The 14,524-nt window shown below is 37.0% G+C and overlaps 1 protein-coding gene across 1 annotated transcript in view; it reads left to right on the top strand.

Annotated features, from left to right (window-relative positions):
- UTRN (utrophin) overlaps positions 1-14,524 on the top strand; it is a 352,138-nt gene that overhangs the window by 157,647 nt on the left and 179,967 nt on the right. Inside the window, exons 51-52 of the mRNA XM_030446581.1 lie at positions 1,128-1,282; positions 6,155-6,344. Of these exons, the coding sequence (XP_030302441.1) occupies positions 1,128-1,282; positions 6,155-6,344 (345 nt within the window). The remainder of the gene's footprint in view (positions 1-1,127; positions 1,283-6,154; positions 6,345-14,524) is intronic.

Here is a 14,524-nt window from a genome sequence, read left to right as displayed (position 1 = left end):
GCAAATAAATTATATATAAAACGCTTGAAACCTAGACCAATAGAAGTTTAATCATAAAGGCACAGAATGTAGCATGTATTTCTTCATAGAAACCCCTTAGCAATAGATCAGTTAATTCCATGAATGAACCAAATTATTTAAAATTATCCTGATTTTCACTTCTGATGGTCCCAGGGGCACTGATAAATAAGTCTGATAGCCTCTGTCCTGGTGGTGTCAGAATGTTAGAATGTGAGTGGCACAGGATGAGAATTAGACAAGTCAGCAAGGAGGGGCTCTTATCAGTGCAGTATTTAGAAGGGGGCTATAATAAAGCTTAAAAAAGCATGTGTGTGTATATATGTAAATTTTTATATATATTCATAATGGGACAAGGCAGGGGTGCATGCATCTGGGTGTGGAAAGAAGCACAGAGTATGACTGTGATAATTCCTCAATGATCCATCACTATTTTAGTAAACAGTAAAATAGTCTTCTTCATTGTCTTTCCTTACATGAGCAAGAGGAGTACAGAGATCACTGGATAAAACTGTATATAAAGCTATATTTCCATATATGTGAAAGTATATTTATTCGTTTAGAAATAATCTTGGTCTGGAATTTTCTAAAGTCACCTTATGAATATCCTACCATAATAAGCAATTACATCTAATGTATTTGCCTCAGTTAAAAAATAAAAAAACAAGAACAAAAAAAAAGCCACAAACCAATGAACATAAATTGCCATGCTATGCACTTCATTTATGACATTTTGAAATGCTGCTTATATCACTGCTACCATAATTTAAACTTACTCATTTTACTAAAAATATGGAAATGTTTTTACTTACGTTGTCAGTAAAATACAGGAGATTTTTCTAGCCTTTGGCCTTCTTGGAAATATAATTTTTCTTCACCTAGCAGTGTTTTGATGAGTTCGTTTTCAAGACACTTAGTCTCCATAGATTTTTTTTTTTCAAACAATTTTCTTCTAGATGAAAAATATGCACACTTTCTGGTTTTTAGCAAAACAAACAAAATACCAAACAAACAAAAAAGAGAGTTATACGGTAAAATGCCTAGTATGAAAAATAGTATGATTTTTATTGTATGTTCTCATTCTGGAATGTTTTTTTTTTTTTTTTTAGCTGTTAGTACAGGATTTGCATAGAGGTGACATCACGACAGCTGCATTCAATGATCTTTCTAATAAACTTCTTCGAGAATATCGTGATTATGATACAAGGAGGGTGAAGGAAACCACTGACCAAATGAACACTTGTTGGGTTAACCTGAACCAAAGGTAATGACAAGGTTTCAGTCTATATTGAGCTGTTTGTCTTCACCTTGCATCTGATGTATACTCGTTTATTGCAGTCTCTTCTCTGTCTGCTTAAATGCAGCAGTTAGAGCACCTTTGGTTAATTAGTCAATTGTAGTGAAGCTACTTTGAGCTATGATGATGGCAGTTCCAACAGTTCACCACGAAGGCTTCTGTATGAGTTCCCATTTATGTGGGCTTTTTTTAATATGAAAAATGCAAACCACAAAGGACTACTTTCTTGTGGTCTCAGGTTTGCCTGTGGCTATTTTTCTCTAGGTGTCTTTGAATAGTTCCTCTTCCCTTCCTTGATTCTGGCAAGCTTTATGTTTATAGTTGGTTGCTGTGCTTTCCCTTCATAAGGCTTGAAAGTACTTACTGTGGTCTTCCAACACAATAATTCATAATGGACTTATATGTAAGAGAACTTTCCCTTCATGAATCTGTGCTTGGGATTCCTGAGTGCAATGTTCATAGCATTCCTCTAGAAAATACTTGAGCTCTACAGGAAATGACACTTACTTGACACTTACTTCTTTCCATTTATCCTCTATTAAGACACATTTGCAAATATGTTTTATGAAATTATGGTATTTCCATATGCATAATATTATTTCTGCAAGGTAATCTTATCAGAAATTCTTTTCAGTATTTGTCAGACCATTAATGCTTAGAAAAGTGTCTGATTTGGTGCCTGCAGCTTAAAGGATTATTTGCTTTGTGGTTAGACAGCAGAGAAAATTGATCCTATCTATATGGGACTGAAGGAAATGACAAAGAATGTATGTGTGTGTATATATACATATATATATGCGTGTATGGAGGAAACATGCAATTCATGTAATGAGATGTCTGTTAAGGGAATAAAAATTCTAGGTAATAGTTTCTGAAGCTGATGCTGTCTTGGGGAGTAAGAGGAGAACTCAGTGTTAAGAAGCAGGTAATGAAAGAAGCAGAATAGAATGTCACTTTATCCTTTTCTGGGAAAAAAATGGTGCTTTTGTCATTTTATACTTTTGATGTGGCAGTTGGTTTCCTGGTTATGTCCATTGAGAAATGAGATGCAAAACAGGCAAAGCATACAAAAGTATGGCTCATTCCATGTGATTTTTTGAGAGAGAATAAAAACTTTTTAATCTCTAAATGTTTTTATGCATAAAACAGGATTTTTCAAGTGAGTAAAAAACAATTATTCTGTGTGATGCAGACAATTTCTATTTATTGTTCTTCAGAAAACTTCCAGTAGACTGTGGGGGGGGACTCCATATGGCAGTAAAAAGCCAGCTTCCTTGGCTTTTTGATTTTACTTCTTCTGAACTAGGTCATAGTGATGAGATCATCTCTTGAAATCACCCTTCTTGACTTTACATTTGCAGTGATATTAGGAACTGCAACATTTTCATCATCCAGACCATCATTTCTTCCCTCAAAATAAACCAATAATTTTTCCAAAATGCCATTTACTTCATCTGAATGTTATGATGACTTCTGGGGATGAAGATGCAATTAGATAGTGAGGGGAAACAGCTTTTTGTTGGATAAAAGGTAATAGTAAACTATAGCTCTGTAGTAGTCTCATTCAATTCAAACTTTGCAGTGTTTTGGCTAGAACTGGGATAAACTGCCCACTGCTCAGAGCAGGTGACCTCAAAGGAATCCTCTTGCCTGGCAGTCTCTTAATTATCTTTGAATCTGCTTCCAGTCTGGAATAATGAACAATTACATTCTGTTGTGTGTAACTGTAGCTCCTCTATCACTGGGGCTACTGTTTTGCAGTCTGCAGCCTTAGGAAGAGGAGAATCTGCTTCTTTTTTTTAACTAGGGCCAGAAAGAATATCTAGGAGACTGCTGAGAGCCAGTTGTGAAGCTGCTTACTGTAACCCTGTGGAGCAGCAGGAAAGAATTAAAAGGGGAGAATGTGCAGTGGAAGCACCTTTTCAAGGGAATGAATGTTTTTATACTTGCTATAAATGCAATAAATAAAAATACTAGTGAACCTTGAGTGTTAAGACTTACTTCATGTGACAGATCTTGGAAAATTTCAGGGTTGGACATAGAACACACGTGTGGCTCTATGGCTTCTGTAAGAACAAATCTGTATTTATAGCCTAGTGCTTTAAAATACCAGTTTGTTCACATGCTTGAAGGTTGTGGAAAGGGGACCTTAGTAACATCACTGAAGGATCACCGTCCTGAATGGCACAATGACACCACCAGGAAATCTGTAACCATGGCTTGTGATGTTGAAGGAACTTATTTTAAAACTGTTGGCATTAAGAGGTTGGAACTCCCAGTTTGACATTGGTGTATATTGGATACTCTTCCCGGTGGCTATTTATGTTCAGTTTTTATACTTTAGGATGAAACTATATCTGTGTTTTTTCTGCCATTAATGACTGTCTCTACTGTTTCAGTTATTATTTTATAATTTTATTTTTTTGATCACACTTGTTTGCATTGCAGATTTTTGGTTTATATTTGAAAAGAAAAAAAAGGCTGGAACAGAAACCTGAAACAGAGCCATGAAAAGAATAAATATCAGAGTTACAATTTTATTTTCCTCGCAGGTGCCTTTGCTAATATAATTTGCTTAGGCCTTCTCCACTATCACTCTATTAAGTGAAATTAGCTGTTGTAATGAATAATTTGTAAAGAATTCTTCAGGTTTCTTCTTACATTTAATTCTTACATCCTGGAAGGACTGTCTGTATTTTGAGGCTGTTCTGATACAATTTAGACTTCTTTAAAAATCTGAGTCATCTTTTTATGGCATCTGGTAGTAATTAATCTGCGGTACAGAGTTCCCCATTTTCTGTTTTACATTTCTGGCCTTGACTGGAAGGAAATGAAAATATTTGTCTGCTCTGTAAAAGTGTTGCTTGCTTCTGCTATACAGGTGCTCTTTAAAAGCACCCATATAATCTTAGAAGAACATTGGTAAATCTGTTAATTTATGCTGCTGCTGGAGTACATATTTAGTTAAAAGAATAATTTTTCAACTTCAATTCAAATGTCACAACAGCAGTGGGACTATGATAGAATTTTATTCTTTCCTTTAATTTTTAACCAAGCAGAAAGTTTGAGAAATTAAAACTGTAGGCTAAAGATTCTTCAATGAATGTTATTAGTTACAAAGTTCAGGTTGTCTCAGTTCCCATCAACTACATCAGTACTTAGACTTAGAGATCTGGGTCACTTAGTGTTTCATCCTTTGGGGCTTATCTTTTTCTTTGAAGGTCACCTTTATTACCAGTCTGTTCTTCCTGTTGTCACTCCTGTTCTTCCTCCTTTGGCTTTAACCCCCTGCTAGGCAAAAAATCCCTGCAGAGGGAAGGAGTTTTGAAGTCAGAGCTTGTTACTGCTTTTACTTTACATTTTTTTTTGCAGTTCTTTTGTGTGCTCTAATTTTTGAGCTTGTGCTTGTTATCTTTTCTAGTCAATATCTACCAAACCATTTCTAATCCCTAGCATTTAGTATTATTTCTCAAAAGGGGGCAAAGCATGCCAGAACTTTCAGTGAGAAGCAGGAATGAGAGCTGCCTACCCTGCTAGCCATTTGCCAGTAGCCAAAACCTAGGAAAGCATTAAGTCAGGAATGATTCACACAGACTTATTTTGGATAAAGCAATAATTAACAGTGACATAAGAGCTAAGTTTCTAAAGTAGACATTGCAGCATTATCTTTTTTCAAGTAATATAGTCTCTAGGAAATTAAGTTGGTTATGCTAATACCTGGTTAGGTAAGCCTTGTAGAATTGGGGTTCTTACTGGCCTTGAAGGAAAACAGCTTTTCCTTGCATCTCTCTTTTCTGATGTGATAGCAAACCAGAATGCCTGCTTTGTAACGTCATCCTGAATGGTACTGAACACCTGCAGCTTCACATCATGGAAAAAAGTAAAGAAAGCCTCAATAGAATAAAGGGTGGCAGAAGACAAAAGTTTGTGCCTGTCTGGAGAATTGTGTTCAGTTCATGTGAAAACAACAAATGCTGAGTGTATTGTGTTGTATTACTTGAAATTAAACATCATTTTACCACTAAAATCTCATAAAATGGCTAGTGCTTGATATGAAAATAAAATTGAACTTTCTCCTTACATAGCAGCAGCATTCTGGATAGCCCTGTTAGAGATTTCTGTGAAGTGTGCAGGTGTGGGAAAGCTTGTTTCTTTTGCCCTGATTTGGGGAAAAGGGATACTGCAGAACTGCAGCTGCAAATGGATGAAATTTATCTTGTCATGCTCTAACACTGTTAATCAGAGCTTTAAAAATTGCTGACTGTTTCCCATCTGAGTTTCATTTCAGTGATAAGAAAACATTGAGCATGGCTTCACTATTATGAAAGCAGTGCATTATGATGTTTGTGTGATAGTGTCATAAGTCTTCTCTTTGAGCAAAGGGACCAGGTATTTGACTTTTCATCCCTCAGCACTAGAACTCTCAAATTTAGGGAAAATGTTTCTTCTCACCATAAAAAAAGAAAAGGTCCCCCAAACCCTCAGTGCTTTTCACACATGGGAATAATGCTTCAACCAGCTGAGGTAGCATAAGTCTGTGTTGGCAGTACTCAAAAAGGAAAAGTTGTACTTTTAATTAAAAACTTCATTTCTTCCACATCCCTCATGGAAAGGATATATATTGGTCAAGGGCCATGACAAATATAACAACTTCAGAACAACTGTGGGTAGCTATAGATGTAATAACTAAAACAGTGGCATAAATAATGATTAAAAAAAGCTGTGACAGATAAAATTTCTTAATAGAGAGAACTTTCAGATTCCCTTTAGCAGTTTCATTATGGTACATGTAGTGCTGTCTGTTATGAGGGAATGTTCTGACACTTGTCTTGTTATCAGGGCTGTCGATAGACAGAATTTCTTGGAGACAGAGCTGAAGACAGTACAAGCCTCACACAAGGATCTGGAGAGCTTCCTCAAGTGGCTTCAAGAGGCAGAGACAACAGTTAATGTTCTAGCAGATGCATCCCAGCGTGAGAACACTGCTCAGGACAGCGCTTGCATAAGGGAACTCCGAAAGCAGATGCAGGTGAGAAACAAAATAATACTGCTATTATTCATGCTTTTTCTCAATGGAAGGTGTTTTAAAGTTATCTACTAGAGTGGGGAAACTTGCAGCCTATTGGAAGGTTTTTTAAAAAAACCCAACCCAGTATTTTAGAAGTCTGGCATGTGAAAGGAGCAGGTTTTTATTTTTAAGGTTTGACACACATATTGTGTCGACATCTGTGGCACTGGGGGCTCTTAAATGTCTATGGAAGGTGACTATTCATAAATTGTATACTTGATTAAACCAAATCATGTTGTGTGATTGTCCAACCAAAAAATTTACTCTACTTCCCTCCAAGTAAAGTCCTCCTGGGCTTCACTGCCTCCTATCCCTGCCTGCTGCCTTCCTTTTCCAGCAGTCCAAGAAGCTGTCATGCTTGTATCAGCTTTTCACCTTCTCCTGCTGCCTGGCACCACTCCAGCTGGCCTTCCTTCCTATACAGGCCACAGTCTGGAAACCTGAGAAATAACTGAGGAAACTGACACCATTTACAGTCGCTTTTAATATAGCTTGTCTGAAATCTAGAAGGAGAGGTCTGTCCTCCCTGTCCAAGAAATAGAAGATACTACCTAAGTATCACATTATTGTTGTTCCTGCCTTTGCATATCCTATACATCTCCTTTGAGGACATAGGACAGAGAGAGAGGTTCAGTCTGGGTTCATTCTGCATGAAGAGAAAAATGTATCGAGGGGAAAAAAAGGAGAAAACCTGTGGAGACCTGACAGATCTTTTAAAAATTCGTATCTTTGATTCTGTGGCAGGAAAAGTTTGAACATCACTAGCTAAGAGGATTTTGTGTTTCTGTGATATATGAATTTCCTTTGTCCCACTTACCTGATGTGAATGCTGTTCATGTTTCTCTTGTATGTTTTAATGTATTTTTTCCTTCAATCAGATTGTCTCATTTAACACAGTTATTTTGTGATGCATAGAACTAAGTGGCTAGATCTGGATTGGAATTACATCATCTGTTTTCTATGTATGTAGGATTTGGACAGCTTATTATGAAAAAAGTGCTGTTATCAGTAGGGCTGTTAATCTGAACATATTTACATTGAATATAAATGACAGAAGACAGAGTATCCCAACAGCAAGCTGCTTACTGTAATTGTAAGGAAGAGAACATTATATTGTGCAAGGTTGTATCTGTTGAAGGTGATGTATCACTCACCAATGTTTATACGATTCTGGTCAATCACATAACTCATTTATAGAGATGTTGCCCTTGTGAAATGTAATGAAAACACCTAGAAGTTCATATTATACATTCTACTGGCAAAAAACCCTAGTGTAGTGGACATGGAAGAGCTAAAATGGGGCCACAGGAAGCTAATAATATAAGGCAGAGCTGTGTGTAGTAGACTTGTTTCTGCATTATCTTGCATTCTGTGAAATCAGACAAAGATAATACTGAAGCTTCACAATTTGTTGGTTTTATGCAGTTCTGAAGCACCTTGGTCATGGAATGTCATTTGCCCTCCTTCATTGTGCTGCAGTCTGGCTAAAATTGCAAGTGGTGCTGTGTAAGGGGAGAACTGCTGGGCCTGGCTGGAGCCTGCTGGCTGGAGAAAGTCTATAAAAAGCTCTTAACCCTGCCCACCATCCTGGCTTGTAACCATTGAGAAGGCAGATGTAGGTGCTTGGGCAGGGCTTCCCCTTGTTCAGTCCTGTTACCTGGTCTTCTCCATCTTTTGCTCTGATTATATGCTTTGACACACTCTGCAAATGAAGTATAATCACTAAGCTTACCCTTGAGTTTACATAATATTGTGAGCTATTTTCAAATAACAACTGGAGGAAGTTAAGTAGGGCATGTCAAAGACTGTCATATTGTAATGGCTTCCAAAATGAAAATTTCCCCCTGCAATCTTTCAATATTACTTTAAGTATAACTGAAGACATTGGTATCATGACACTGAGAAACACTCCAAAATCAACATTTCTGTTTTCAAATATTTCTTGAAATGAACTTTTGAAAACAACAGGGAGCTCTTAACATCTTTCTGTACATTAAAAAAATCAAGGCCTTACAAGTTCTTAAGCTTCATATCTGGTTAAGCAAAGATCATTTCTTGTTCTTCTCCCAAAGTAAAAATGTTTTTCTCATTGTGCTTTGTTGAGTATATGAAGAAGTATTTCTTCTAAATGGTTATAAGAATGCAGGGTTTGAGACTTTCTCTGAGCTGAAGATTCCTTTTCCCCCATGACCCCCCCCGAGTAAAACTTTACTATGAGTTTAAGATGTTAGAAATTTGAGGTGAAGTATGTGCTGAACATAGAAGAAACATGTTGAAGACTTTTGGAGTATTTTTTTTTATACATCACACATTTTCAAAATAGGTTCATCTGTTAAGCTGCCATCTATGTGTGAGCATGAGAGGACTCTCTCATTATATTTTGGGGTTATCTTGTTTACTGCAGCTCAGCCTCAAGTAGAACCAGTGTTCTGGGCACTGTCAAAGCCTTGTTTTGCCTTCCACTGTGACATCTGAGGCTAGCAATAGTATTATGCAAATAATGCAAACTTTGAGTGTTGTTAATGACTTCTTCTCGAAAAGGAGGAAATACACAATCATAACATTGGTCTTTTTAATTCATCCTTTCAGTATTTAAAGGTTAGAGGTGACTTTTCTCTTGGGTTGCTGTCAGAACGCTCCAGTTTTTGTTGCAAAATGCTTAGCAGCCACCTAAAAGAGGTTAAAACCCAAATTAAAGCAAGATGTAGAAAATGAGCTAGGATATATTAAGAAGTAATGCCAGGTCAATGTGTGGGAAGTCCTGTGCCTACAGATATACAGGTATTCAAAATAATTTGAAATCTTTGTTTCATTTTTAATGAAAATCAACATGTCTAGTTGTGGGTTGTTTGTCTCTCTGTTCGATTCAAACTTCTGTGTTTAGTGGAAAGGAGTAAAGCAGAAAGAAAGGTGGCAGGTGTAGATTATTGATTCTATGCTACCCAAGAGAGGTTTGAGCTTCTGTATAGTTCTGAATGCCTCAGTGTTTTTAGACTTACAATGCTTCATGGGTTTCCTCAAAAGATGTTCAGTTACAGTGTATCAGCCAATGGTGGTAGGCAAGAGCTGGTAGGTTAAAGGAAATTGCCTGATGGTAAAGAAGAGTAGATAAAAGCCAGACCCTATGGAGCACAGAGCAATGGTTCAAATGAATCATGGATATGAGGAAAAAAGTTGAGTCTGGCAAAGTGGAGAATACAGGTGATAAGGTTTCATAAAAATGTGGAATTCCACATACGGAGTGGAATAAAGGCTCTGTTTCCTCACAAGGATGTCATTAGTACTGGCTGGTACAGGAGCAATACAGAGTACAGGTAAAAGGCATTTGCCTGAGGACTTGTAGAAATATTGATTCAGTTCTAAAAATAAGGATGAAAAGGTTGTGTTAGCAGAACTGAAACTGTACCTGGCATTCATCTCCTGGGATGGAAAGTGCCTGAGAAGAGGCAAACCAGTGTATAACACACTGGCATCTAAGCTATGTGTCATCTATCATATGAACTTTTCATGCTACCTGTAGTTGGTGCCTTCATGCTGTGTTGATTGAGATGCTTGAAATACCTGTATGTACCTGTTCGTGTGTCAACGTGTGAATTAAATAATGCTATGACTTGTAAGGGCATCTGCCACCTACTGCAGTGGTAATGGCCTCCCTGAGCCTTTGCTGCTGCAGCCTTCTCATACAGGTTTAAGTAGATTCATCATAGAACTGTTAGAAGCAGTAAGAAATCGCCGTGTTGCACTGGGAGTCCCTCGCTTCCATGCTGCCATCCTTAGGTGGCTTAAATGCTTTATCATGGGAAAATCATCAAAATTATGTTAGTGATTTGGATTCAAGAATAGTTAGGAAAAGAGGTGGTGGAACAAGTGTGGTCTTAATTGGTCAAAATCCTGTCGTTCTGAAAAAGATTTTAATTGGAAATGGCCCCTGATAAACATTTCTACTTTGTGACACAAGTGAGATTCCTTTGAGATCCCTTTGACTAAATAAGCCTTAAGAGCAGTTTAAGCTCTGTTTTCCTAACAGAGAAGTTTACCCCCTGCAGTTTTTCCTTTTGCATTAGGTAATCTGGTGTTGAGAAGTGCCTATATGATGTTTTAGTCTTTATCTCGATGATATAATTAGGGCAGGTATCCCTCTGCTCCTCTCTCAAGATTTATAACACAGTCTGTTATTCACTCACTCTACAGCTCTGCCAGAGCTGCGTTTAGTCTGACAGCGAGAGCATCCTTTCCCAGAGTGAGGGAGCAAATGCTCACTCTGCCGATAGAAAGCAGCTACCAGGGAGAAACAACTGTTGTGATACACTGGAGCCGTCTCCCTAAAGGAATTCCTTTTTGCTTCCTGCAGCATTCAGGCTTCAATTAATAACCTTTCCTGGCAATTCTGGGCACTCCTGAATGGTGGCAGACACTTGGCTGCTCAACAACTTCATTTACCCTCTGCACAAGCAAAGCTGAGCAGTACCGGATTGAAGAATCTGTGAAGGCTGTGATTTTTTTTTTTTTTTTTTTTTTTTTTTTTTTTTTTTTTTTTTTTTTAATTTTTTTTTTTTTTTCATTTGTTTGGTGGGGTTATTTTGGGAGAGAAACTTATGCTATATCAATCTCTTTTGCCTTTGAAACGTAAAAAGCCTGTGGCTTGCAAAAGCAGTCCTGGAAGAGAGAGCATGCTCAGAAAGCTGGCAAATCATTGTCCAGTGACCGGGAGGAAATGATAGTTGCTCTTCATTTATAATGCAAATTCTGAGGTGTCTCCAGAAGTGTGGCAAACTTAAAATGATGGCTGTGGTGAGAACATCTCTGCAGAAAGTTGTGGTGTTACTGCATCGTTTACAGAGGATGGCAGTTTCTTCTCCCCGTTACCAGAAGCTTTGTAAGGTAAGAAATGTAAGCTCTAGATCTTGAGAGTGCCTAATACTAACTCTGTTGTCTTTCTGAGGTAAAAAGAAAAGAAAGTAAGAATGGGATGGATGTCTAAAGTATTGAGACTATCTAGTGTGGGGTTTTTTTTTGTTTTTTTTTTTTAATAGAGCCTGCCAGGCTCCTGTGTGTGCATTTTGCTAAAAAACGCAGTACATAAACCCCCTGTGCTTATCAGAGTTATTTTTAAAAAGTGCTCTCTTGCCTACCAGTAGTGTTTGGAAGGAAGCTGCTAATGTTCAATAATCTGTTGTAAAATACTACTGCATTTCAGAATTACAGAATAGTTTGGGTGGAGTTGGTTAATTCTTGATAAATGCAGTTATTTTAAAATCCTGGGTGGTATCCATTATTTACAGTAACTGCATTCTTCCATGCCCAGTGTTTTTTGCTTTTGAGCTTTGAAACTTTTAATTAGAAATGCATTCTTTGCACACATGTAATTTTGACTTCACCTACCTGCATTTTAGCTATTTCAAAGATAAATAAGGAAAAGTTGGAGGAAAAGTATGTTGGCATAGTCTACCACTCATATTGGTGTTTCTGCTATTAACTGTTTTTGTGGCTGACTCTTTCTGCTTCCACAGAGACTTTGTTTACTTTTTTTGTACAGGTTCAGTAGCTCAGAACTTTCAGTACTATGGGGATAATCTAAGCTACCTAATAAACATCAGTTTTTCAGTAGGTTGATCACTCACCACATTAAAATATATACACATATATATAAATAAAAGTTGTAAAATACAGCTGTAAAAGCTACTAGTAAATACGGTTGCGGTGTTGATGCCTGCGTGGAAAACAAAATTGGAAAGGTTATCAACTGTATAATGATATAACCTTATAGAAATTCTATTTGGCTGCCCTTGAACTTGTTTTTTTTATACTTGCTGATTGTGATACTTTAAAACTGGTGGGGTTTATTTGTTTTTTTTGTGAAACTGAGTTCTCCATAGAAGGTGTGTGAAAGCCTAAGTTCATGACCATGTCTTGTTCCAACAATAAGGCAAAGCCACCCTAACTCATCATTCTTCAATTTGAAGTGTTTTTTCAATGATGAGAAATAAAAATATTATATCAAGTAAAAGAGATCCCGAGTTTGGGAGTAAGAAAAGGGTGTAACAGTGAAGCTTACAGAAGCTTACAGAGGAAGATGTGGCATACGGGGAAAATCACGTTTTTCAAATGAGTGTTTGTGTACTTGTCTTTACAAAGCTATGTGAAGAGATATCTTCATTATGAGGAATGATAGTTTGTGCACATGCAAGCTATTTTAACAAGCATGCCTCAGTTGTTTTTGTCTTTATTGATTCTGTTATTAAACATCTCTGTTTGCTTTTGTGAATACAGCAAATCTTTTTTTCAATAATGTAAAAGCATGGGTTTTAATTCTTTTTGTAAGAACTAGGAAACTAAAAGTACTTTAAAACCAATGTAGTTACATTTATGTGTATAAGCTTTTTTGTAACAATGTTTGTCAAATAAGAACTATTTAGTGACTCTTGCAGTAATAATTATTTGCTAATTAGCCTGAGAGCCTACTAAATGTTTGGATACTTAATTTGTTGTGTTTAAATCTACCCAGGGGGTAATAAAAATCTTGTCAAAGGCTGTTGTTAAAAGATATTTTCTGATTGGCAAGCCATGCAGTGACAGCCTTGGGAATTTTTGTGTATTTTGTTGCTTTTCTTTTGTTCACGTGGGGAAGTTACAAGGCCCACTTTTTTCAGATGTCTGCTGTGCTTAGTTTACTGCAAGTAGAATTGTTGATCTGCCTGTAGAGTTAAATCAGGAAAAAAAAAAATGAGGGAATAAAAAAGTAGTTTACAGTCCCGGTCGCTTCCAGCAGGTGTCAATGTAAGGCAATGATATGTGAATCCAGAGCTGGCTAAGGTAATACTGGATGAGAAATTGGTTTGGAAAATACAAATTAAAAGCAACTATGACAATGTGTCGGGAAGAATTCCTTGCAGTGCTCAGTATACTTCTGTATTCTTCAGAATTTCAGAAATGTGTACATGTGGGTTCTGTGGATACACTAGTTCAGTTCTGCTGAGGAGAAGTTATTTACTATGAAGGATATGAATTATTGCATTCAGTACAATATAGTTGCTTCATGACCTAGCGTGTAAATGTTTCATGTGAAATATCCTTTGAAGCATAAGAGAGTGCCAATGAAATAAACATTAAAAAATGTCAGTGAAATATTTAAGACAAGTTCTTGAACTTAGTGTTTGTTTATACTGCAGTATTTATAAAAGAACAAATAAGTCTTTATTATCGGACTGTACTGGGGAAAGTCAGTTGCTCCTCCTATTAGCAGCTTCATGTAATAGTAATGCTCAGCATTCATGGTCTCCATGATGCCAATTTCTTAAAAGCAGAAACATAAATAGACAGTTTGACTTAGTAGAGCATTGCTGAAAAACAGAAAATCCAAGGGTTAGGATATTTCTTCTTTCCCTTACTCACCTTTGGTCCCAGATGAGTTTTGCTAGGTGTAACTTTTGAGTAGTATTGTTGCTTTGATACTTTTACACTGAAATCAGTGCCATACTAAGGCAACATGCCTACATTCAGCATTGTGTTGTCAGGACAATATTTTCATATATTTTGGTTTATTGTTGTTATCAGTTTTGTAACATTTTACACTCGAAGTAAACAACCATGAAAGTGTTTTGTAGGGGCTATCATCTACTCTGTGTTCTTGCTAATATACAGTTGTTCTTAAAGAATGTCTTTAAGTAAATCCAACTAGCTCAGACAAGAATGAATTTAGATTCTTACTGGGAACATCAGAAATCATGGTCAACTGATAGATCTGATTTCTGAGAGACCAGAAATACCATATTACTTTTGAAAATGAAGTAGAAAATTGGAAAGCTTTTTTTAACATCCCTGAAAAAAATGGAAAGTTGCCTGATCTTGACTTTAGAAAGACATTTAATTCTCTCTCTCTGGTAGTCAAGTTGGGGAGATATGGACAGTAGAGATGAGTAAAAACATTTGAAGAAAACTGTCTGGATCACTGGTGCTCCTCAAGGACTGGGACTCAGACTGGTACTTTTCAGAGTTGTTATGAATCTGAACAGTGGGACAGAGCACCCCTTAAGCAGGTCCATGAAGATACCACATTGTGGAGGAACAGCCACTAGTTCCCATTCACTGGGACCTAAAGTGGGAGAGATGGGCTGGCAGGGAACCCTATAGCAGCAAAAAGA

The sequence above is a fragment of the Calypte anna genome, chromosome 3, assembly GCF_003957555.1.
Source record: "Calypte anna isolate BGI_N300 chromosome 3, bCalAnn1_v1.p, whole genome shotgun sequence".
Lineage (NCBI taxonomy): Eukaryota > Metazoa > Chordata > Aves > Apodiformes > Trochilidae > Calypte > Calypte anna.
The sequence above is the reverse complement of the archived record's forward strand: the minus strand, read 5'-3'. Positions and strand labels throughout refer to the sequence as shown.